Below are 26,953 nucleotides of genomic sequence, written 5' to 3'. Positions count from 1 at the left end.
ATAACTTCATCAGCATTTTCATATACCAACCTAACAAACATTGAGCAGTAGAATAGATCAGATGCTACCTAGATGGGTTTTGTAGCATACTTAGCTTTTCTAGTGTTTTCGCATATGTTGTAATCCTGCATTTTAGGATTGAATATTCATAAACTACCTGCAAATATTTCTCTTTAAGACCCGATGGGACCAGAACACAGAAAGTCCAAGTGCTTCACTTGTCAATGAGAAAGTTCAGCCATCACCGAATGTCATTTTATATCCAAAAAGGCACCATATTTAGCTTTTTATTTTCTAAATCAGAAATTATTGGTGATGGTTCCCTTTGAGAGTGTATCCACAAAGGTCAGAGAAGTCTAAGGGGTCTGAGGATGCACTCCAGGCTGTCTGTAAATTTTAACAGTTTATAAAGCCATCCTGTCTTTAGATATAGTACTAATTCTTTTGGGGGATTTGCTGAGGTACATAGACACAGATTTCCAGACAGACTAGGACTGGCCATCTTTTTCATGATCAGTATATATAGGAAATGTATCTTTTCTCTTGAGGAATTGTCCATGTGATCTGTTAGAACTTCTTTTGAGCTTGGCATTGAACTATGCATCTAACATTGTCATCATGCCTCTCATGCTCTTATGGCCCCATACAAGTTACTGAGTTCTTGCTTGACCAGCCACCCTAATCATTTTTGCAGCTGGTTTTGGAATTTTTCATGGTTTTATTTTGTTCAAGAGGCATCTCCTTTCCTTTTACATATAGTTTCAGATTAACCAATCACCAGAAATAATATCATTAGGATCAGATGAGGATATGGAAATGGAGATTGCTCTCAAATGATGATAGAGCTGTCACTTTCTTTGTCATGGGCCTGGTGTGGGTAGCAGCGGGGGTTAGAGGTGAGAATCCTTTGGAACCATTCACATTCATTCAACATATTATTGCAGAAAGAACAGGAAATTTGGGTGCCCATCATAGCTTGTGTGACTTTAAGCCTGTTATATCAAGCAGAGGATTGTGGGTCATGTGGGATACAATGTAAGGAAAACAATAGAGAATTTGTGTGATCCAGTAGGCCACTGCCTGTCAAGCACTGCTTCACTTGTATTTCTCTAAGAACTTTGTTGTGTGTGACACTGGGAAAAATTTCCCAAATCCTGTTTTATTCTTTGTAAAACAGAAGTTATTTTAAGGCTGGGTGCGGTGGCTCACAATTGTAATCCCAGCACTTTGGGAGGCCGAGGCAAGCAGATCATGAGACCAGCCTGGCCAACACAGTAAAACCCCATCTCAACTAAAAATACTAAAACTTAGCTGGGCATACTGGCGTGTGCCTGTAATCCCAGCTACTCAGGAGGCCGAGGCAGGAGAATTGCCTGAACCCAGGAGGCGGAGGCTGCAGTGAGCCAAGATTGCACCATTGCACTCCAGCCTGGGCAACAAGAGCGAAACTCCATCTCAAAAAAAAAAAAAAAAAAAAATTAGGAGGGCGTGGTGGTGGGCACCTGTAATCCCAGTTACTGGGGAGGCTGAGGCAGGAAAATTGCTTGAACCCAGGAAGCAGAGGTTGCAGTGAGCAGAGATCGCACCACTAAACTCCAACCAGGTGACACAGCTAGACTCTGTCTCTCAAAAGAAAAAAAGTTATTTTAAAAATCCAGTTTACTTACCTGACAGGTTGTATCAAATGAGATCATATATAGAGAAAATTCTTTGTGAGCACTATAAATAATGTTCAGTTGTCTTCATATTGGTTAATTCTTTACTTTCCTAATCAACAGTGTTTTGAGTACTTAGTATGTATCTAACATTCTGGTAGGCACTGGGAAGAGAAAAATGATCCCTTCTGTTAAAAAGCTTTGAAATTTATTGAAGAATATAATACCCACAGATGCCTGAAGTTAGCTACATTTAAGATATGATGCAGACAGTACACTACTTCTTTGGGAAGAGAACTCTCACTGGGAGCTACTGTATTGGGGAGAGATGTCATGGATTAGAGCTTTGAAAGACTAAAGGATCTGAGTAATCACACAGGAGGGAGACTGGCTGCTAGACAAAGGCCATTGGGGAAGTTTTGTTCTTATTAGGTATTTGAGATAGAAGAGAGTTCTCTGTTCTTATTAATACATTAATGAAGAAAATATAGAATTTGCTTTCTGAAAAATATATGACAATTCCTAAAAACTCAGATGTCCAAGAAGTTATAGAATGTGCCTTCATGGGTTTATGCTCAGATTTAAATTGAGCCATATTTTGGTATAATTTGGGAGAAATGAGAATCATCTCTCAACAATGGAGCAAATGAACGTTTTACCATAGGCTGCCCTGAAACTAAGTAATACAATTTTATAAGCAAAGTATATATAGATGGATAACATACTTCTGTCTATTAGTCACTGCTTAACAATCTAATATGCTCCAGTATGACAGTGACAGGCAAATGCAGCACCTGAGAATATGCATCCGCTCAGGCGTGCAGCTCTGCCACAGCTCTGGTTCTTTATGTTCTATGAACCTTTTCAACCTCAGGGTGTAAAGCAGTCAGTTGTCTCTGCCTCATATATGACAAGACTACTAATTTAGTTTGGGTCCGAAAGCAATTCCTGGATCTCACTGGGCAAGAGACCAAAAGGCCCTTGACATCCAATCACCAGGAGCCTTCAGCTGAGCTCTGCAGGAAGAGCCACATGCTGCAAGTGTTCTGGGAAAATAATTGAAAAGTGTCCATGAGGAATTAAAAACTAGATGGTTCCAAAACTACTTTGGGGCTTGCAAAAAGACCACAGCCTGAATTAAGGATGTGGACCTAGAGGAAAATCTGTGTCAAGGGCAACTGCATGTAAATTCCTGCTGTGTTTATCATTGGTAAACATTACGTCACTCAACGGTAACATCTCGTGGATCATGGTGTTATCACCTTGTACTCTGTGTTTCGGAGCTGAGATGTTTTTCTTGCTAATATCATATGCTTGTAGGAAATGGTGTTTGTGGCTTCCATTTTGTAAAATGGAGTAAGATGAACAGGTGGGAAGAAAATGCCTCTCTTTTCCTTCAGTTCCTTTGCCACAGGTTGATGTTTAACAGCTGGAAATAGTTAATGTGTTCATTTTGAGAAGACACACGCTTTATATAACGTTTTGTTGTGATAAATTTTTTTGTCAGAAAAAAATCTCAGTAGAAAGTCAATACAGGTACATATAAAAAGCCAGGTTTTTCTGATACACACCATCTCTGAGTCAAGAAATACAATGTATTATGTCTTGCCTCTGTGGCAAATTTGCCATCCAAGAGACAAATCTTTTCTCCTCAATTATGTTCACACTTGACATTAGCCAAAAGGCTGAGAAGTGATTTTTATTTTCAAGGCAACAATGTCACAGTAAAGCAAAATGAATTTTAAAGTGACTAGAGCTACATTCTGAACCATTTTGATATACAGTTAATATATTGTGAGAGATAGGGTGTGCTTTGTAAAGGGTAAGAAGAACAGGAGAGGAATTGTTGCAAAAGTGAACTACAGAAAGTGGATGATCTGCTGTTGGTCCAAAGCTGCTTGGATTTAAGAACAAGAGTTCACAGAAAACCCAACTAGCAAGTGTGATTAAATCCTGCATGGCTCCAGGGCATAATTCCAGATATGACTTGTTATCAGTTTGTTACTTACTCCCTTATATATTATAGCTGTGTTTTATCCATATTTTTTTTCATTTCCTGGGATGATTTGATGTGACCAAGTATTGGCAATGTGATTTATTATCTTTTAAAAAATCAGAATAATTCCTTAATATCAGTGAAACTAAATTGTGAAATTATTAAGTCACCTGGACAACCATTTGACTTTGAGGGTTTACTTTTTTTTTTTCCAAATAAATCATGAGTTTATATGTTACTTTCTCAAACAGATTTTACTGGAAGGCTGAGACTCTATTTAGATCTGTATTGCCTGCAAAGCCTGTCATAACATGCTGCGCACAGTAGGTGCTTAACAAATACTTATTTGGTTGGCTTTGACAGATATTAGTAATTTTTCCCAGGTCTCTAATTTTTCCCCCATGTTGAAAACGTTATTTAAGAACAAAGCAAGGACTATTTATTATTAAAGTATTAAGATTATTTGTAACAATAGCTGTTTTGTTATATTATTTCAGTGAGCATTAGGTTTTATTGTTCTTCTTGGTAAAATGTTATTTACCTGGAACTAAAAGCCTTGGATTTTATCTCAGCCCAAGAATGTGTGTTTAGCAGAGAATGTAATTAGGGGAAATACTTAAGGGATTGTCAATGCAGTGTTCCTTTAGCGCTTAAGCAATCCATATCCTGCTAAAATGTTTATCTTGTTTTTTTTCTTCCTTTCTGGCTGCTGTTCCAGGTCCCTTATTTCGCGTGAGTCTTTGGCGTCCACGACTTTGAGTCTGACGGAAAGTCAGTCGGCCTCGAGCGTGAAGCAGGAGTGGTCTCACGGCTACAGGGCCTTCCCTTCGCTTTCCTCCAACCACGGCTCTCAAAATGGCATTGATCTAGGGGACCTCCTTAGCCTTCCTCCCGGGACCTCCATGTCCAGCAATAGTGTCTCTAACTCCTTGCCATCTTACCTTTTTGGCATGGAAAATAGCCACTCTCCTTATCCTAGTCCTCGGCACTCGTCCACCAGGTCCCACTCGGCTCGCTCTAAGAAGAGAGCACTGTCCTTGTCCCCGCTGTCTGATGGCATCGGGATAGATTTCAATACCATCATCCGCACGTCTCCCACGTCCTTGGTGGCCTACATAAACGGGTCGAGGGCTTCCCCGGCCAACATGTCCCCACAGCCAGAGGTCTACGGGCATTTCCTGGGCGTGCGTGGTAGCTGCATTCCCCAGCCGTGCCCGGTGCCCAGCAGCCAGAAGGGCGTGCTGGTGGCCCCTGGCGGCCTGGCGCTGCCTGCCTACAGCGATGACGGGGCCCTGGAGTATGAGCGCATGCAGCAGCTGGAGCATGGCGGCCTCCAGCCAGGCCTGGTCAACAACATGGTGGTGCAGCACGGCCTGCCTGGCCCCAACAGCCAGCCAGCCGGCCTGCTCAAGACCGAGCGCCTGGAGGAGTTCCCAGGCAGCGCCCTGGACCTGCCCCCTGCGCCCCCTCTCCCTCCTCTGCCGCCGCCCCAAGGTCCCCCACCCCCTTACCACGCCCACCCGCACCTTCACCATCCGGAGCTGGGGCCCCACGCCCAGCCTTTGTCCTTGCCCCGGGCCACCCTGGACGATGACGGGGAGATGGATGACGTGGGGGGCAAACACTGCTGCCGCTGGATCGACTGCAGCGCCCTGTACGACCAGCAGGAGGAGCTCGTGCGGCACATCGAGAAGGTCCACATTGACCAGCGCAAAGGGGAGGACTTCACTTGCTTCTGGGCTGGTTGCCCTAGACGATACAAGCCCTTCAACGCCCGCTATAAGCTGCTGATCCACATGAGAGTCCACTCCGGGGAGAAGCCCAACAAGTGTACGGTGAGTTTCCGAAGCGCAAGGGGTTACCTCTCTGGAAGGCCTTGCTTGCTTCACATACATGCTTTCCCCAACTCAGCCCATGGGACAGGTGATCTTTTCTTCTTGTATGGAGTTTGCGCATGTGGTGGTCTAGGTATCCATGAGATAGGGCTCCTTTTCAGCTTAAGGGGAAGGTTTCTTCCATGATTAGTGGCTCTTCAGTTCCAGATTTCCTTCTGCAAATGTATATACATGATCCATCCCAGTATATACTGATCCCAGCAGGGGATCAGTCTGCCACCCTGTCTAAAATTTTGGAATGGAGATGCCAGCCAGGTACCAACTTTGAGTTTCCTTAATGTGCATGGATGTGCCAGAGCAGAAGGACACAGACTGCACATAAGTAAGCTTTGGTTCGTTTCCAAAGCAAATATTCAGTGACTTTTCCTTCCCTTGAGTAACTGGGCTAGAATTGGGATGGGAAGAAGAGTGGTTTTGATATTTGAAAAGGAACTCACCACTTAGCAACTTGGCTAGTAAAACTATTTCGACATGTGTCCTCATGCCTGCACTCTGTACCTTCCAGGGTTGAGAGACTAGTTAATGATTTATAGTCGGAATAAAATCACCCAGGGGATACACTGGAGCAAAATCTCACAGGATCTCAACTAATTTTAAGAGGTAGTTTTTTTTAGAGAGGTATGAGGAGAAAGAGCAGAGATGCCTCTGATGCCGAGGGAAGTGGGCCTGATGTCGCTTTCTCTTTGCCTCTGCCTTTCACAACATCCATCCTGGAACTCTCTCTGTTTCTTGGCAAAATTTACTATTTTAAATAATATGATTCTTAAATGATTTCACAACAATTTCACACCTCACAGAAACCCTCAGGGTTTATAAGCAGGGCATCACCCGTGGGATCACAGGATGGCTTTGCACAATCTCAGACAGCTCACTTAAGTCTTGGAAAAAGAAGAACATATGTTTTATATTAGTTTAGATGGACAGAAATATTTCATTTAGAGTTAGAGTCTAAGATTTCTATGTATTCCCTGGATATTGAGTATGGCGCAGGTCACTAAATATGTGAAATATATAAATAAATTTGAAAAGAACCTTATTTGTACTGTGGTTCCCCAGCCGTTCCTTCTTTCTGTAGTATGTCAGTGATGATAAAGAATCTGAACCATGTATATGTTTGATTATAGATTGGCCAAGGTTTCTCATTCATGTAAAAGCAAACCAAACAGGTGATCACTATAATGCAAGTATTCAAAGCACCTTTTCACTGCCCAGTAGGTATTTTTGAAAGAGTTTTTAAGAATTTCTTATGGAATTGAATTACATTTCTTGTCACTACGTTATGCATCACATTGTGATTTTTCTCAAGGAAAACCTGAAGCTGATACATTGCGAGAATGCCAGGTTATATGAGTGAAAAGAATAATTACTTTCCAGGTGGCAAAACCTTACTCTGTCACTGGGGTTCTGCATTAAAAATGCCAGTAAGAGACAAGCAATTGAAGGCAATTTCATTTACTTTGGAACACACCGGCCTATTGCAGGCAGGAAAGACATTCAGACTCTGAAGGAAAACAGTCCAACCTTTTAGTTCTGACTAATCCTGGCTGAAAATAGTTTACTGGATTTGGCTTTACTAAAATAAACATAAAGGCTCGAATTATCCAGAAAAATATTTTTTGCATTGCAAAATTAATTTTTATGCAATAGGACTTCCCCATTTTTCTACTGTTCCCAGACTTTGCAAAGACATATAACTTTATAAAGTTGACTTTTGCTAAAGTACATGATGAATATCAAAAATAGAAATAGTTTAGTGAAAGAATAAGCTGATAGGTTAATGTTTGCAGGCTTATACATAGCTTCTGATTTTCTTGTTCAGGATGGGTATAGGAAGTGATTTCTCTCCTCCTGATCTGCCCACTCTCCACTTCTAAATGGAATCTTTATAAAATTCAGATTGGTGATTTAACAGTGTATCGAATCTAGGACCACAAAGCATTTATTTACACATGTAATAGTGCTAATAATAAACAGGGTTCTTAGGAGCTGACTAATGCTGCAATTCTAGTTCTGGGGCTATATATTTTTAGCAAAAAGCCTTCATTTTCTTATAAAACATACATATCATAGGCAGTATGTCTTCTGAAAACTGTTATGTTTTACATGTCATTTGCTTGACTTCTAGGGTGATAGCAAACTGGCAGCAATTAATTTTGCTGTAAAAGTTTAGCAGTCCTCTTAAGTTGTAATCCACAGATAGAAGACCTGGTTTTTAAAGTAGATGTACACCTGGAAAAAATGCATTTTTCTGCCTTTTTCAAAATGCATATTTATAGACTTGGAGTCCAGACACATACAACTGTTACAACTAAAATGTTTCATCTCCCACTTATTTAAAATCTGATGGTAATTGATTCAAAGCTCAAGATTCTTGCCAAGTAAAATGGCCACATTCTTCTTTTGGAAATGTGAAGTGATCTTTGGTTTTTGTGGCTGTGTCATACACTGCAGGGCTAGGAGCAGTCTAAATTATAAGACCCAGGCCATTTTTTGTTTTACGTATGTTTAACTGCTATTTATTTTCTGTGAATGGTAGAGTTAGTCATCATTTTTACTTGCTTAGCTTATTGACCCAAGAAAGAAATGATGACCACATTGTGTTTGGTGACCATGACTACAAGCAGCACAGAGAGCTTCTGGAAGTTATGATAAAAGAGGGGTGTGTGAGAGGGCTACTCAGTGACAGCTTGCTTACAGTAAGCGGCTGCCGCTGGTCTCCTGCCTCATGCCAAATTCCATGTCATGCATGAGAGAACACATTCTCAGAATCTCTGACCATGACTCCCTGGACTTATCAGAACCCTGGGATTCACATCACTCAGGATTCTAGGTGACAGGACTGCGGGAGGGCTGTGAATGTATTATTTGGTTAACTTACTGGAAGAAGAAAATGGGTTCTTTTCCTTTTCCCACCCAACCGATTCTACCCTTTTGTAGATATCTTTCTTATTGCTTCTGTGGAAAACCCAACCAGCTGCTCTCTTTCCAGGCCTGGCCTCGATTGCAGAGACATTCCCATCCAGTGGCAAAGGGCTTGAGAAGTAAAGCCTCCATAGACAGACAGGCAGACCTCAGCTAGTCAGAAACCAGGATATAGCAATATTATATTTAAACATACCTGACTCCATTCACTGCTGTCTATTAACTATAGTAATTTTTAGGTGCTGAATCATTCTATTTTGACCTTCCTGAGCTTAGACCAACTGCAACCTTCGTAAATCTCAGAATTATCAAAATATTTGAACATTCTCAGGTACAACTGTGGAATTCTATTAAATTTTTCTCAGATGGCAAGGTTTCACATTCTCAGGTCAGAACAAGTCATGGAGTCTCTGTATTTGTCCCTTTCCCAAACCAGTTTCATGTTCCTAAAAGGATAACATGAAGTGTATCCCCAAACCATAGATGTACACTAATCATCCTTAACCCTCTCCGTAGTAATGGTTCCAACAGAGTGCACTCTGACAGTATTTTTACTGTAGATCTTTTTGCCATTAAGTTGAAGAGTGTGCGATGGCTGGGTAACGTGCCCAGTGTGTTCTGAATGATCTTAGGCATGCTCTATCTGTTGGTGCTTCTGATGAGAAAGCTTGTCTGCCTGTCTGATGGAGGCAAAGTGAGTAGAGGGATAGGTTCTGTTGCTAGGATCAGAAACTCTGATGACTTGCCTTAGCATATGATTGAAAGCAGTTGTGCTAGCAGGCTAGGGAGTGCCGATAAGTGAATTAGGGGTAATATGGGTCACCACTTAAATGTTTCTTGTTTTTCCTGGATGAATTTTATCCAATAGCAAAAAGGAATTTTTCAAAACTTTTACCCACCCACGGATTTTCATGAAAATGTCACTGACCAAAGACCAGTTTTGAATTTTGTATGATTTGACTCATTTCTCTACAGGCATTTTGCCTGGCAAAATCCAGAGTATTTGCTTTGGCTTGGATACTGGGTGGTGGTGCTTTTTAAGTAACATTGGATTATGATTTCAAGAAAATAAATACAGAACTAGGGCCATGTCCCCATTCCTCTTTTATGGCCTGATGGCCAGCTTTGGCCTTGTAAGACATATCTTGAGGAAATGTAAATTCATTGTAAGCTGTGGAATGTCTTCTTCACTTCCACTGTTATTTTGATAAGACTTGGTGTTGATGTGGTCTAGGAACACAGGGAACTTAGGAAAATATCATCTAAGCATAATTCTTAATCGCCACTTCATAATGCTCACATTGGCAACAATGAATAAATTATCATAATACCAAGTATCAATAAGGGTATGGAGAAGTGGACATACTTTAGCATTGTTGGAGAAACTAAATTAGTATAACCACTTTGGAGATCAATTTGGTAATACCTAGTAACGTATAGCCAATAAAACTGTATCTAGGTACCTACCATAGAGAAGCCTTTGTACATGGTGGCAAGGAGACATGAAAAAAGGTGTTTATTGCTTTTGTTTTTTTAAAAAGTATAAATTATGTAACTGTCCATAGATAAGTCAATAAACTGTGGCTTATTTCTAATGAAATATAATAAAGGAGTTTAAAGTTAAAATACACATACATACATTACATATATATCTATTATCATGGATACATTTCAAAAAACAATGTTGAGTGAAAAAATTATGTGCAAAAGGGTATATGTGGTATTAATATAATTTATGTATCTTTAAACACAAACTGGGCAATATTATATAGTTGTAGATAAATATATGATTAAACAGTAAAATCATGTGGGCAGGGTACTTAGTAACGTTAGGATAGTGGATACATCTAAAAAGGAAAGAAATAGAAAGAGATGGGATATGAGGATTTTACTTTCTCTTTTTTTCCCAGAGAGAGAGAACTGAAACAGATATGGCAAAATATTGCTATTTTAACTTGATGGTGGTAATATAGGTGTCATAAGTGTCTGTTTAACTATTTGGTATACTTTACTGCCTATTTGAAATATTTCATAACTATAATATATTTTTATCTAAAAATATATGAAAGCCAATTAATATCACACTCCAATTTCTTTCCACCCATACCAGCTTTTCAGATGAGAACAAAGCCTAGAGAAATTGTTTTTTCCAACACTGTTAAGGTATTTAGCTTTCCCATACTTAGAGCTTCTGAGGCTGTAGTTTTTAACCTTGGCAGACACTGGAATCACCTGGGGAGCTTTATGAAGCACCCATACCTGGGTCCCACCTTCAAAATTTGTGATATAATTGGCCTGGGATGCAGCTTTCAAGGTGATTCTAATGGGTAGCCAAGGTTAAGAACCAGTATTATGAAAGTTTCCCAGTTCTGACATTAGTGCTAAATAAATAAAAACCTATTCTGCTATGTCTGTTGAGATGCAGGAATGCAGTGTTTAGTAGAAAGTACATCTCTACTTATCAATGTCCTGGCAATGATACCTACATTATCATCAGTGTCCCGACAATGATTCGGTGAGTTTAATGTTCTCTTGTAATAAGATTCAGAGACAAGATAAGATATTAGAGTGATTGATAGTGGCAGAAGGCTTTCAACTGAGTGTCTATTTCATGTTCTGAGTATTCTTTTTTTTTACAATTATTAGTCAGAGTTTGGGAGGAGTCTTGTACTGAGCCATGTGTACATTGTCGCCACCTCCCTGCCTTCTTGATTTAGAAGTGGAACTGACAAATCTGTCACACTGTTTCCATTTTTAAAGGTAAGATAGAGTGTTCTCTCTTCCAAACACAATGCAGACTTTCAGCTTTTAATAGAAAATGATCTTCAAAACACTTTTGCTACTATGGACACTTCTGAAGAGTTGGTAAGTTACCAAAATATTGAATTTTCTCTTTTATCAAATCTGCCTGATGTGATTAAATAAATAAAATTAACATTAATATCCTTTTTGTCTCCTGAGGCTGAAACACTACCAGTGAACATCTGGTAAAGATCAGAGCCAGTGTAGCTTCCAAGTCATATCCCACAAGGCATCGGTATGTCAGATATTAAAAGCAAACTCAATGATTTAAAAAATAAAACCAAATCTTAAGATTTCTTTCCCAGCAATTTTATATGAGATACAAACATATTTATCTGTGTAAATACATGTTCCACATACTGTAGACACATATATGTCACCATGAATTACAAATCCCTTAGTATAGGTAAAAATGAAACCACAGAAATTCTCGTTAGATGGGGCATTGACTACACTCTATAAGGCATCTGTCAAATTGGATTTCACATCCCAAAACACAGTTTAGAAACCTGCCATTTGGTAAAGGTTTACTTTGGTTTCCCTTTAGAAGGCATTTAATTCAGTTTACCTGGGGAACTGACCTTTCATGAACTTTGTCCTGAAAACAAATTCATTGCAGATTTGGGCAAATGTTTCAAAGCTAATCGTGGTTTATGTTTCTTTGCCCTGTGAGTCTAGGATTAATGAAAAACAATAGATAATGAGAGCAACCCTAAGAGGTTAAATATTTGAGGCTTTATCCTCATTAAACAAAATCATTAACTACATGATGGTTAATGTTCCTTTTAGTTCGTATTTGTTTTGTGGTTTTTCTCTAATTTCATGCCTTGAATAATGTCTTTAAAATTACGAAGATTTATGTAAATCTTTCATAAATGATCTGATTAAGGGAATGTATGTCAAACCTTTGAAGATTTATTCATATATAAATTCTGAAATGTGTTTTCTTAGTTCTTTCAGACTGCACCAGTGTGGAAAATTAGTTTGACAATATATTAGAAACATTCTTTTGACCTTAGGAATATTTCTTGATTACCTTTTCTTTGAGTGGTCATGTTGCCATCTTTGGGTCCAGATAGAATTTGAATGTGTAGAGTGAAAGATCAAACACATTTAGTTTTCCAAAAAGAAGAGGTCATCTGATTCTTTTTGATCTTTCAGAAAGGTTTTCTCTAAGTTCGGAGTAGAATGATTTGGAAGAGAGATGTTTACTGTAATTACTGACTCAGGGCTTCTAAGCTATCAATAAGACAATGCTTGTTATAACCCTGGGCAGTGGATCTGTGGCTGGTGAACCCAGAGCCTGAGCACAGAAGGCTTGATTTTACATCTGCTCTAATTCTGGAAAGCCATGTGTCCTTCATCCAGAGGGAAGACCAATCTCTTTAATAGGTGTCATCACTCATATAGGAGGTTGGCGTAGAAAGGAATGTGGTAAGAAAGTGGGATGAAACCTCTGTGTTTTTATTGTGCAGCACTGTATTTATTTTTTTTTTCTTGGGCCACAGTTACTGAGCTTGAGTAGGGAGAATGGTTAATCTATTAGAAGGAGAGAATTTTGAATAATATTTTAATGATTAGTTTAAAGAGTTGTTGAGAAATTAAAAAATGATATGACCAGTTTCTGGGCTGGCAGAAGCAATATGCTTGGGTAAATATATAGCCTAATGCTCTAAAATTAGGGTGAGCATATATTTTATTTTTCAAATCAGGACACTTTTGAGAGTGAAAGTGGGTTTGTCTCACTGAAATGTCAGTCTAAATCAGGACTGTCCTGGAAAACTAAGGTATATAGTTACCTTACCCAAATAGTATGTGTACTGATGTGCCTACTCATTGCATGTTCATTCATTCTTTGGATCACTGAATGAAAACTGTGTATTATATCTTACCTGGGAGGTACAGAAATAAATGAGACATTCCCTTTGGGAGCTCACAATCTACTAGGGGTGACAATTGTGTAAATAGTAAAACAAGAGCTGTGATATGTGGCTATGCAAACTTTTAATGGGAAACCTACGGGAAGAATCTCTCAAGTATGCCTTTAGAGTTTGAGCAGGCTTGTTAGAGGAGGTAACTGCATCCTGGAAGAAGACAGTAATTCTTAGAGAGAAAAGAGAAGAGGCTGTTTAAACCTGCACACCACCATGTGAAATAGCACAGGAGTCTGAAAGAGCACAGAGGAAGAAACAATTCCCAAGCAGTTTGATGGTCCAAGACCAGGTAGGAGTGGAAGGGAGGTTGGAAGAAGTCATGAAGGACTCATACTACCAAATAGGGATAATGTTTAAGAATTGTGAACCTAGTTAATATAAATACAAATCTAGTAAATAAAAAATATCTTAGGAGGGTAGCATCACCGAGTAGCAAGGACTGTTTCAGTGCACGTGAAATGAAACTTTGACTTCCCCAGGCCTTCTCCATTGTCTCTTAAAGCTTATAGTTTAATTCCTCATTAAAACATATCTCTTGGCAGCTATCATATGAAACACACATTTGTCTTATGCCAAGTGATCAGCTAGGGAAACAAGTACATGTAGACTAGTATGAAAGCATTTTCTGTTGTGGACTTTAAAGAAAACAATTAAAAAGCTGGGGAAGACTTAGAGACCAAAGTTATTTGATCAATTATGTAGAATGATTAAGATGTGGACGGAGGCTGCATACATTATCCTGTGTATGAGTAGCTTTCCATTAGTTAAATATTTCCTTTTATAATCTGTAAAGAGAGTGAAGTATTGTACTGTTAAACAAAGGTTTGGTCTGGTGCTCATTATGCTGAGCTTGTCAGCCTTTTCAAGATATTTTTCCTTCACTGCTGAGATTTACTTTGGAAATTTTTTTTTTCCTGCTCAGACTGAATTAATACAGAACAGAGTGAAATGCTTGAGCTGTTTAGAGGAGAACAAATTAAATCAATTCCCATCAAAATGGCACCCGTTCACAGTGATTCAGTCCTGAACACCACAGGGCCCCATGTCTCTCTAGACTGGGGAAGGCAGTATGAAAAGAAGTCTTGCCTTTTGTTACTTGAGCTTCTTGCTCTGGCTGTGTGAGCCTTCCCTGGGTTTGAGCCACCTAAGGCTGTAGAGTCATTTGCCTGTTGACCAAAGGGCACAGCTGAAGCTCAGGTCAGTGGACTCAGGCATTCAGAGTGTTTTTAGAGAGGGCATCTGATTGGTCCTGGATCCTTGCTTTAAAAATTTATGCAGCAGCTTCTCAGGCTTCTCTCACCAGAACAATTGTCTTTTCTGTGTTTTAGAATGTTTGTTTGAAAGTGCTTTCATTTTCAAGTAGGGGCCTTGGTATTGGGCCTGTTGTGTGTGTTTTGATGAGAAATATTGTACTGCTGACTCTCTTTTGTCATTGTCTTTCCCTATCCCTACTCCCAGTGTCTAGTATGAAAATTGTCCAGAAAAGAGCAAATGGTGATTTATTAGCCAAGAGAATGGATTTGGGGTTGGGAGAACAATTGTAATGAAGCGAAAATGGAGAACTCAGCCTTAAACAAAATTCTGAAATAGAAGTTTGTCTTTCATCTCATTTGTGGTGACCCCTACTGCCTTCTTTCCTCAGAGTTTCCATGCTGCTTCACAGGCCCCATGCCTTGCTCCTTACTTTTCCTCTCCATTGAATGGAGGCTTGCTTTTGGAAAAGAACTGTGGAAAAGAGAAATTCATACATATAATGGTGAACAGCTGAGAAAAGATTCAGTGTGCTGGCTCTCCCAAGGGTAGCTACATTTTAACTAGAAAGAAAGTATTAAACCTCTTCCTTAAGACCAAAAACTCTTTCAGATAAATGGAGGTGAAAGAAAATGACTATGTTACACAAATTCTGAGCTACCATATTACCTTAATTCTCACTATTGCCCTTGGAGCTAATTTGTGGGATTTGAGATTCAGACTCTCTTCTTCCTACTACATATTCAAAGATCATTAATTATTCACCTTTGAGTCCTACCCACAGCACGTGGCTCAATGATTAACATACTGTAGACCTCAAATGTGCACACATACACACGCACGTGCGTGCGGGCGTGCACACACACACACACATGAAACTAGGTGTTGGATTCATAGAGGTTTATTATTATTTTCAGTGTGTGAAGATTTGAAATTTCCAATAATAAAATGTTAAAAATAAAGAAATAAAATTGTTTTGAGTGAATTCATAGGAAAGAAAAGAACAGTTTGTTCTCTCTAGCACCTCAGAAAATGATGCCAGCCACGTGTTTTCTTTAGGTAACTTGTGTTATTCTGATCTGAAAAGAAATTAATTTTTCCATTGCTCTTGACAGTCTCTGAGATCACTCTGCTTAGGAATGAGATGAGAGATACTCTTGGACAGTAACATGATATTTAAAGAGGCAAATGATAAGAAGGGAGTACTATTGGAATACATTAAAATAATTAAACCCAAATCTCAGCAGGTTACTATGATAAGAGTTTATTTCTTGTGCTTGTTCTAATATGGCTAACTCCTTATGATCATATAGTGACTCAGGATCCTTCAACCTAATGGCTCTGAAATCTGAGTCTAGGGTGAAAGAGATGTTGAGGATTGTGGAGAGGTTTTAGGAGCCAGGCATAGAAGTGACAGGCTTGACTTCTCTCACCCCTCGGGCAGCACTCAGTCACATGACCTCAGTTGGTCAACTAACTGCAAGGGCAGTTGGAAAGAGTGGTCTTCCCGTGTGTCCAGAACACTTATATATGCAGTATTGGTGAACACAGAGTATCTGCCACAAGGATCTAGAAGTGTCCCCTGCTTCTCCTCTGACTTACCCCAGTTTTCTGTATCCCCTTGAAAAGAAAAAACATTTCAGTCTTGATCTTTGAGCTATCTGTGTGTGGCAACCCGGTCTCATCAAAGAGCTTTAAAGACCACTTATTTTTCTCTTACCAGTGCTGGCTCCTGTAACTTGCTTTTGAACTTATTAAATCTTTCCCAGCCCAACCATATTTTTTCTTATTGACTCTCCAAGGATTCCATTGACATACAATCACCACTGCTGGGGAAATGCTCCTTATCTCAAGCAGATTACTCAGTTTTCCCCACCTTGTCCAAATTACATGTTTTTGGTGCACAGTTCCCCCAGCTCGTCATCTTTCTAAGCCATGAGTATGTGTGATGTGTTCATGTCCCATGGGCACTAACCCTTAAGGGAGATCTGCTCATTATCAAGGGCAAGGTTATAAATGAATCACTGAGAGTTCTACCATTGTGCACAGAAATTTGGTGTGAAGGGCTATTTTACTAAGACCCTGAAACACAATATTCCCCATCTATTCATAAAGTAGCTTATTTGATACACACAATGTAGTCATAAATGCTCTTCTATTCTCTGAATGCTTGCTTTTGGTCATGAACTGGCACACACTCAAGGAAAAAATGACAATGTGCCTCTATGGACACTTTTGGTCCATTTCCATAAATATATTCAAACAAAATGAAATTGCCTGGCTCTTTATAATATGTCCTTTAGTGTGTTTAAGCTTGCAAAATTACCCCCAAGGATGACAAATTGTAAACATCATGCAATACCACAGCCCTGGGTCAAGGCCTGTCTCAGTGTTCTACAGACATTCGCCCTTCTTAGAAATGTTTAAAGTGTTTTAGGAAAATGAAGCTAGGCAAACAAGCTTATCGGGAGCGACAATAAAGAAAAATCATTGATTCTAATTAGGAGGCGTCACGTATACAGGAACAAAGCTGCTTTGTGTAGTTGAAAAGTCTACCTGTTCTCTGAAACACATAAAGTACTTTCCAGTGGCTTTAGATAATCATGCTGACAAAGTTTCAGGGCCCTGACCTTTTGGCCCATCTCAAGTGATTCAGCTGCACTTGTCGAAACTTGTCTAAGGTGTTGGTGGAAAGTGTACTGGGATACAAGTTGTTATAAAGGTGTGACAATGGGACAGGTGCCGTTTGCTTCTGAAAGCCCCAAACTGCATCATAAATTGAGGTGGGAAGTATTCAGATTCTTAAGGCATGGATTGAGTTTATTGTAATTATCTCTAGTTGTCCCTCCCTATAGCAATTATTCCCCCCAGCAACGTAGTGCAAGGACCCACTGCTGGTGAGGACTCCAGCTTCTTTTGGCTTGGGTCACCCCATCCTGTCTATTGTGTGTCCTGGGAAGGCCAGCCTTAGATTGCGACTCTGGTTTTGTGCTGTACCTATAGAATGAGGCCTTTATAATGGAACAAGTCAAGAAAAGAGCTGTATAATCTGAACAAATAATGGAGAAATCACTCTAATTGCTTACTCTATTGAGATAGTAAATCAAAATAAACAACTGTGTCACTGTCACTTTTCTTGAATTCAGAACTTTGGAAAAAAATGAATGTCACTAGCCACAGAGTCAGGAAAATAGATCTTCATAAATAAATGGGCAATTTAGTTTAAAATTAAGAGTACATATTGACCATTTGCAGTGTCAATGATTTATTTTCAAGGAGGAGTTTCATAAAAGGCATTTTCAGTTGCCTGATTGTACATTTCCTCCAAAGATGGCTTGCTAATTACCATCAGTGAGTAATAGGGGTTGCCAAAAAGAAAAAAAAAAAGCCCATTGTGTTCCAAAGGAATGATGCTGCCAAGTGTCTTGACAGGCTCCTGCTGCACTTGTCAAACAGCTGTGCCTGGGAGTGAAATTATGAAGTTGGATTCTCACTTAGCCAAGATTAGAATAGGCTTAATTGAAGGTGTCTGCGGTGGGGGACAATTTAAAATTCTTAAGTACAGAATTCATGCATTTCTAAAAAACATTCTACTGACCATCTCTAAATTACTTTGTTTTGTCTCTACCTTCATTTTCACTCAGATAGGTATGATATAAAATTCAAAAGAGGAAAGGAAATAAAATTGTCTTTATATGGAAAAATTCTAAGGTTATTAATGTAATTGTTTCACTTAAAGATATTTCAGATCTTTAAATATTTGGCTTACCTTTTAATACTGAATCGTTTATCTAGTTCATCTAATTATAGGTTTGCATGTTTTCTGTGGTCTCTAAATGTGACTTTCAGGTGCAAAACAGAAAGTTCTCTGACGACTATTCTATTTCAGTCATTTAACTATTTCTTAAGCAACTGTGTCATGCCAGGCTCTCTTCTAAGCACTGGGAATACAGCAGGGAACAGATCAGACTCCTAACTCCCATCCTCCTGGAGCTTACACCCTGGAGCGGGAAGATAATAAATAGATTTATTATCTTCTCACAGATACCTGTGGGAAGAAAGTTCCAGGCAGAGAGAATAGCAAGTGCAAAGGCCTCAAGGCAGGAGTGCTGGCCAAGTATGTTCTAGAAACATCAAGGAGTCCAGGGTGGATGAGGAGAAGAGATGGTGTGGGAAAAATGGGGGCTAGATTGTTTAGGAGGCCACTGAAAGGATGATTTTGAGTAGAGGAGTGATAGGGTCTGACTTAATTTTTAATAGAATCCCCAAATGCTACGTGGAGAGTAGATTGAAGGGGAACAAGGAGTTGAAGTTAGAAGACCAAACCTCTTAGGATTGGAAGCACTGTGGTAGCATTCTGTCTGGTCTTTCTACTTAATATCCAGTAGTAGAAGTTGGGATAACTGGTTGGATTCTAGCTATATAAACATAAATAGCTAGACCTGAATTGCATATTAGGTGTAGAGACAGAAGTGTCAGAGGTGACTTTAAGGTTTGGCTCATGCACCTGGAAGGAGAGGCAATTGTAGGAGATTTAGGGAGGAAGCAGATAGTTTGATTTTGGACTTGTTAAGTTTGAGGAGCCTTTTAGACATTCAAGTGGTGAATCTGGAGATCAGAGGAGAAGACTAGACCGATACCGTTTTGGGGACCACCTGTTTCTACATAACATTTAAAATTTAGGAGATTGATCTAATTTAAGTCTCTACGTCTCATGACAACATTGGTGCCTACCTGGGATTCCATGGTTGAAGGGCTGGTTGGTGGAAAGTGAGAAGAGCAGAAGAAAGAGTGAATTTCTCTTTACCAGACACCATGTAGCTCCTTCATCCTATGTTGCTGTGTTGCCCTGACCCCACCTTGGATATATCAAGGAGAATTGCAAGGGGCCATTAAAAGCAACAAGGTAGAGTTGAAGAGATTGTTCCAAGTTAGCTGCCATCAAAATACCTGTATTCATGCTTCCAGACCAGAAGATAGGCAAACAGAAAACCAAGGGGACCTTTCCCAAGAGAATACATTGATTTCTACCCTCATGGTCTTATGCTCTTAAAATTGGTAGGCATTGACAACAGGATCCATACATCTTAGTTCCTACAGAACCCAACAGTGTGTAAGCAGACACTCTGAGAAATGGTATTATGTTAGTTCTACCGTGAGGGTGACATGGGCATGACAAAGAGTCCAGGAACAGACTGGAAGACTTTTTGGTCAGTGTGTGTTGAGAGGATTCAAACTGCAATTGGCAGTTTTTTTCTATCTTTCTAATAGTGAGATTCTAAGATTGTGTCTATTAATAAATTAATCTCTTGCGTTCCCCAAATACATCTTCTCAGTATCCTGGCTGACTTTTCCTTAGAGTGCCTGCTCTGGTAATGTCTCTATGGTGTTGATGAGGAACAATATGAAATGGCTACTGGCTGGAATGTCTTATGGGTTGTACTCAGGTTCACATTCTCAGTGCTAAAGGCTCAGGTACAGTTCTTGACCAGTGAAGCCCAATGAGTCTGTGAAAATAATTTTATTATTTTTTTTTTGAGAGGGAGTCTCACTCTGTTGCCCAGGCTAGAGTTCAGTGGTGTGATCTTACTCACTGCAGCCTCTGCCTTCCACCTCAGCCGGCTGAGTATCTGGGATTACAGGCGCATACCACTATGTGGCTAATTTTTGTATTTTAGTGGAGATGGGGTTTCACCATGTTGCCCAGACAGGTCTCAAAGTCCTGTCCTCAAGTAATCCACCATCCTTGGCCTCCCAAAATGCTGGGATTACAGGCATGAACCACCATGCCAGCAATAATTTTAATTTTAAGATCGCACAATTATATTTCTTCTCACTATAGAAACAGCTAAATGAAAAAACCTTTTGTGTACCATGTGTTGAATTTGTTTACTGTGATTATGATAGCTAGGGAATAAAACTTCATGTTTTAGCTTTTGGAAAATTTTATGATGTTCATGTCTATGCCAATAAAACTTCATAGGCTCCAGCAGGATGCCTCTTTTGTTTGACTGGAGTGTTATGTCCAAACCCAGAGAAAGGATAGGGATTTTTTTTTTCATTTTACATTTATTTTTCCTTTCTATTGCCTCCTGTCTTTCTAACACCTACTTATTCCTCTGTCTTTTCCTTCTATGTAAAGCTCTTAAGAATAACATCAAAAAGAAAATGGAGGTTGCAACAGTGCTTAAAAGGTGTGTGTGTGTGTGTGTGTGTGTGTGTGTATTTTCCATACAGTGACTATGAAAGAAAGCATAATCAGTGCTTAAAAACAGTGACATTTAATATTTAAGACTATGTCTTATAGACTTGATTTATTTGAGGACCATCTTAAATATTCTCTAGTAAGATATACTGTACTGCTTGTTAGGGCAGTACTTTGTGAGCTCAGCCCTATTGACATTTTGGACTTTTGGCCTGGGTAAGTTTTTGTGGATGAAGGGCTCTGTCGGATAGTGTTGGTTGTTTAGCTGCATCCCGGGCCTCTAACCACCAGATGCCAAAGCACCTTCTGTACCCTCAGTTGTGACAAACATGTCTTCAGGCATTGCTGTATGTCTCCTGGGGAGAAAAACTGCCCCTGGTTGAGAACCACTGGGTTAGGGGAACCACTGGGTTAGGGGAACCAGAGTTTATAAGCCTTATTCATTGTAGAGACAGGACCATTTTCTGAGATTTCAGTCAATGCCTGAAACACAGATACTTGGCTTAGAAAACAACTTCACTTGGCCACTTCCCCAACCTCACAAGGACCCTGGCCATGACCTCTGCAGCTTCTGATGACTAGTTGAAGAGGGAAGTAATTCTTTTTGCTTCCAGAATTGTAGTAGAAAGGGATGTAAACTGTTCCAAGTACTTAGTTGACACTGGGATTTTCTTATAGAAATACTGATATTAATGGAGAATTGTCTTAGAAGAATGGTTGTGTCTAGAATTTATTCTCTTCTGGTAGAGAAACTCTAGGGCAGTAATAGTGCAATACTTTAAGCCGGAATTCTAGACTTAGATGGAGAATAATCCTTGTAGATGATCAATTGCTCATCCATTTCAACATTCATACTAAAACCATAATATACTGAAAATATACAGAAAATTAGTGGTCTAAGTTTGCAGTTTTACAGCACCTGTGTCCTTGGATGCTCTGACACTTTGTTCTAGAAGTGAAACCCAGTTCATTCTTCTGATTAGAATAAGTTGTAAAAAGGGTGCACTTTTGGTGCAAGATGGCATGAGGTACAATGACTCATTAATAGGAAAGAGTTCTCTTTCTGTCATGACCCAACTTTTATAAGAAAAGCCAAAAAGAAGCTTGAGATCTACAACTGTGTCAAGCCGGCAGTGCTTCTAAGATTAAACTTTTTTTTGAAACAGCTAATTGGAAACAGTTTAAAAACAAACAACTTTCTGAATCTTAATCTGGAGAATAGTAGGCATAATTATTGGTAGTTACATGTATTACCCTAGAAAATTAATTTTTAAATTATAAGATTGTTTAGCTAATGTGTTCCACCCAGGAGACCTCAGTCTAGACTGAGTTTGGGGATATTTTGTATAGAACAACTAGTAGCAATAATGGACACTGACAAATGAAAACAGCTTTATATGGTTTATACAGAATAATAAATATCCCACTATGCTCATGAAAGACCAAATTAAGTAAGAACAGCTGCATTTGTACATTACATTTTGGACCCCAGGGAGAAAAGAGTTTTCATAGTTTGAGACAGACTGTAGGGAAGCTATACCCCAGATAGTAACATCTTCCATTAAAGTCAAGTTTACAAAGCAATGTCCCATGTATAATTGTTAGATTCTCACAGTAATCCTTTCCAGTAGAAAAGATGGTTGCAATTTTTATTCCCATTTTAAAGCGAGGAAACAGCTCAAGTGATTTTGTCTAGGATCACACACCAATAAATACTGGATTATGAACCAGGACCCAGGGTTGTTTGGCTCCTTGGCCAGTGCTCTTTCTGTTCCACTACAGTCTTCCATGAAGTTGCTGTTAATTATGTTTACTTCATTTCATATTCTGCTGTTTTCCAGGGTCCCCCATCCCAATTCCTTCCTACATTCCTACCAGGGCTGGCTATGAAAATTGCCTAACTCCAGCAGTACCATTTATTTTTTGTGCCCCCTAATATTGTACAAGAAGATTCCACAGGGATGCCATGCATATACATTACATATAATTGCATCTAAAGGGTCAGTTTCTACCCCAGTGTTAGTTAAAATTGTGGAGTGATACCATAGATGAGGAAAATGGCTCTTTATGCTCGAGAGACTTATAAGAATTCATTTTATATGTGTATCTATATCTATACATATATATATATTTTATTACACCTTAGGTTCTGGGGTACATGTGCAGAACATACAGGACTGTTGCACAGGTACCTACATGGCAATGTGGTTTGCTGCCTCCATCCCCCCATCACCTATATCTGGCATTTTTTCCTCATGTTATCCCTCCCCAACCTCCCTGCCCCCCGCTGTCCCTCCACTAGTCACCCGCAACAGACCCCAGTGTGTGATGCTCCCCTCCCTGTGTCCATGTGTTCTCATTGTTCAATGCCCACCTATGAGTGAGAACATGTGGTGTCTGATTTTCTGTTCTCGTGTCAGTTTGCTGAGAATGATGGTTTCCAGGTTCATCCATGTCCCTACAAAGGACATGAACCCATTGGTTTCTATAGCTGCATAGTATTGCATGGTGTATATGTGCCACATTTTCCTTGTCCAGTGTATCATCCATGGGCATTTGATTGGTTCCAGGTCTTTGCTATTGCAAACAGTGCCGTGATGAACATATGTGTGCATGTGTCATTACAATAGAACAATGTATAATCCTTTGGATATATACCCAGTAATGGGATTGCTGGGTCAAATGGCATTTCTATTTCTAGGTCCTTGAGGAAATGCCACACTGTCTTCCACAATGGTTGCACTAATTTGCACTCCCACCAATGGTGTAAAAGTGTTACTATTTCTCCACATCCTCTCCAGCATCTGTTGTCTCCAGATTTTTAATGATCGCTATTCTAACTGGCGTGAGATGGTATCTCGTGGTTTTGATTTGCATTTCTCTGAAGGCCGCTGATGATGAGCATTTTTCATATGTTTCTTGGCCTCATAAATGTCTTCTTTTGAAAAGTGTTCATATCCTTTGTCCACTTTTGAATGGGTTTGTTTGTTTTTTCTCATATATCTGTATTAGTTCTTCGTAGATTCTGGATATTAGCAGTTTGTCAGATGGGTAGATTGCAAATTTTTTTTCCCATTCTGCTGGTTGCCGGTTCACTCTAATGATTTTTTCTTTTGCTGTACAGAAGCTCTGGAGTTTAATTAGATCCCATTTGTCTATTTTGGCTTTTGTTGCCAGTGCTTTTGGTGTTTTAGTCATGAAGTCTTTGCCTATGCCTATGTCCTGAATGGTTTTGCCTAGGTTTTCTTCTAGGGTTTCTATGGTGTAAGGTCTTATGTTTAAGTCTTTAATGCATCTGGAGTTAATTTTAGTGTAAGGTGTCAGGAAGAGGTCCAGTTTTTGCTTTCTGCACAGGGCTAGCCAGTTTTCCCTACACCATTTATTAAACAGGGAATCCTTTCCCCATTGCTTTTTTTTGTGAGGTTCGTCAAACATCAGATGGTTGTAGATGTGTGGCATTGTCTCTGAGGCCTCAGTTCTATTGCATTGGTCTATATCTGTTTTGGTACTAGTACCATGCTGTTTTGATTACTGTAGCCTTGTAGTATAGTTTGAAGTCAGGTAGTGTGATGCCTCCTGCTTTGTTCTTTTTGCTTAGAATTGTCTTGCTATGCAGGCTCTCTTTTGGTTCCATATGAAGTAGATGGTGGTTTGGTTCTGTGAAGAGGGTCATAGGTAGCTTCATGGGGATAGTGCTGAATCTATAAATTACTTTTGGCCATATGGCCATTTTCATATTGATTCTTCCTAACCATTAACATGGAATGTTTTTCCATCTGTTTGTGTCCCCTATTATTTCCTTGAGCAGTGGTTTGTAGTTCTCCTTGAAGAGGTCCTTTACATCCTTTGTTAGTTATATTCCTCGGTATTTTATTCTCTTTGTAGCAATTATGAATGATAGTTCATTCTTGATTTGACTCTCTTTAAGACTATTATTGGTATATAGGAATGCTTGTGATTTCTGCACATTAATGTTTTATCCTGAGACTTTGCTGAAGTTGCTTATCAGTTTAAGGAGGTTTTGGGCTGAGATGATGGGGTCTTCTAAATATACAATCACGTCAACAGCAAATAGAGACGATTTGACTTCCTCCTTTCCTAACTGAAAATTTCTTTCCTTTGTTTCTTTTTCTTGCCTGATTGCTCTGGCTAGAACTTCCAATACTATATTGAGTAGGAATAGTGAGAGAGGACATCCTTGTCTAGTGCTGGATTTCAAAGGGATTGCTTTCTGTTTTTGACCATTCAGTATATTGGTTGTGGGTTTGTCATAAATAGCTTTTATTATTTTGAGATATGTTCTGTTGATACCTAGTTTATTGAGAGTTTGTAGCATAAAGTGCTGTTTAATTTTGTTGAAGGCCTTCTCTGCATCTATTGAGATAATCATGTGGTTTTTGTCTTTGGTTTTGTTTATGTGGTGGATTACATTTATAGATTTGCGTATGTTGAACCAGACTTGCATCCCTGGGATGAATCCTACTTGATCATGGTGGATAAGCTTTTTGATGTGCTGTTGCAATCTATTTGCCAGTATTTTATTGAAGATTTTTGCATCTATGTTTATCATGGATATTGGCCTGAAGTTTTCTTTTTTTGTCGAGTCTCTGCTGAGTTTTGGTATCAGGATGATGTTGGTCTCATAAAATGATTTGGGAAGGATTCCCTCTTTTTGGATTGTTTGGAATAGTTTCAGAAGGAGAGGTACCAGCTCCTCTTTGTGTGTCTGGTAGAATTCAGCTATGAACCCATCTGGACCTGGGCCTTTTTTTGGTCTGTAGGCTATTAATTGCACCTCAACTTCAGCTCTTGTTACTGATCTATTTAGGGTTTTGACTTCTTCCTGGTTTAGGCTTGGGAAGGTGCAAGTGTCCAGGAATTTATTCAATTCTTCCAGGTTTACCAGTTTACATGCATAGAGCTGATGGTAGTTTGTATTTCTGTGGAATCTGTGGTGATATCCCCTTTATTGTTTTTCACTGCATCTATTTGATTCTTCTCTCTTTTCTTTTTTATTAATGTGGCTAGTGTTCTGTCTATTTTGTTGATCTTTTCAAAAACCAACTCCTGGATTTATTGATTTTTTGAAGGGTTTTTTTGTGTCTCTATCTCCTTCAGTTCTGCTTTGATCTTAGTTATTTCTTGTCTTCTGCTAGCTTTTGAGTTTTTTTCATCTTGCTCCTCTTGCTCTTTCAATTTTGATGATAGGGTGTCAATTTTAGATTTTTCCTTGCTTCTCTTATGGGCATTTATTGCTATAGGTTTCCCTCTAGACACTGCTCTAAATGTGTCCCAGAGATTCTGGTACATTGTGTCTTCATTCTTGTTGAAGAACATATTTATTTCTGCCTTCATTTCATTGTTTATCCAGTCAACATTCAAGAGCCAGATGTTCAATTTCCATGAAGTTGTGTGGCTCTGAGTTAGTTTCTTAATCTTGAGTTCTAATTTGATTGCACTGTGGTCTGAGAGACTGTTTGTTATGATTTCTGTTCTTTTGCATTTGCTGAGGAGTGATTTACCTTCAATTATGTGGTCAATTTTAGAGTAAGTGCCATGTGGTGCTGAGGAAAATGTATATGCTATGGATTTGAAGTGGAGAGTTCTGTAGATGTTCATTAGGTCCACTTGGTCCAGATCTGGGTTCAAGTCCGGATATCCTTGTTAATTTTCTGTCTCATTGATCTGTCTTATGTTGACAGTGGAGTGTTAAAGTCTCCCACTATTATTGTGTGGGAGTCTAAGTCTCTTTGTAGGTCATTAAGAACTTGCTTTATGTATCTGGGTGCTCCTGTATTTGGTGCATATATATTTAGGATCATTAGCTCTTCTTGTTGCATTGATCCTTTTACCATTATGTAATGCTCTTCTTTGTCTCTTTTGATCTTTGTTGGTTTAAGGTCTATTTTATCAGAGACTAGGATTGCAACTCCTGCTCTTTTTGGTCTCTATTTCTTTGGTAGATCTTACTCCTCCCCTTTTTTTAGCCCATTTACATGTTCTTATGTGTGAATTTGATCCTGCCATTTTGATGCTAGCTGGATATTTTGCCTGTTAGTTGATGCAGTTTCTTCATTGTGTCGCTGCTCTTTACCATTTGTTACATTTTTGGAGTGGCTGGTACTGGTTGTTCCTTTCTATGTTTAGTGCTTCTTTCAGGAGCTCTTATAAGGCAGGCCTGGTGGTGATGAAGTCTCTTAGCAATTGCTTTTTCATAAAGGATTTTGTTTCCTTTGCTTATGAAGCTTAGTTAGGCTGGATATGAAATTCTAGGTTGAAAGTTCTTTTCTTTA

At 39.2% G+C, this 26,953-nt stretch overlaps 1 protein-coding gene across 7 annotated transcripts in view; it reads left to right on the top strand.

Annotated features, from left to right (window-relative positions):
• The window catches only part of GLIS3 (GLIS family zinc finger 3), a 496,781-nt gene that overhangs the window by 178,987 nt on the left and 290,841 nt on the right, over positions 1-26,953 (top strand). For all 7 annotated transcript variants that reach the window (XR_013533768.1, XR_004744698.3, XR_013533763.1 and 4 more), the window contains one exon: positions 4,370-5,486. Coding sequence is in view for 4 of the 7 variants with exons in the window: in XM_035305005.3 (XP_035160896.3) it covers positions 4,370-5,486 (1,117 nt within the window). In the remaining 3 variants the exon portion in view is untranslated. The remainder of the gene's footprint in view (positions 1-4,369; positions 5,487-26,953) is intronic.

Source organism: Callithrix jacchus, chromosome 1 (genome assembly GCF_049354715.1).
Source record: "Callithrix jacchus isolate 240 chromosome 1, calJac240_pri, whole genome shotgun sequence".
Lineage (NCBI taxonomy): Eukaryota > Metazoa > Chordata > Mammalia > Primates > Cebidae > Callithrix > Callithrix jacchus.
The sequence above is the reverse complement of the archived record's forward strand: the minus strand, read 5'-3'. Positions and strand labels throughout refer to the sequence as shown.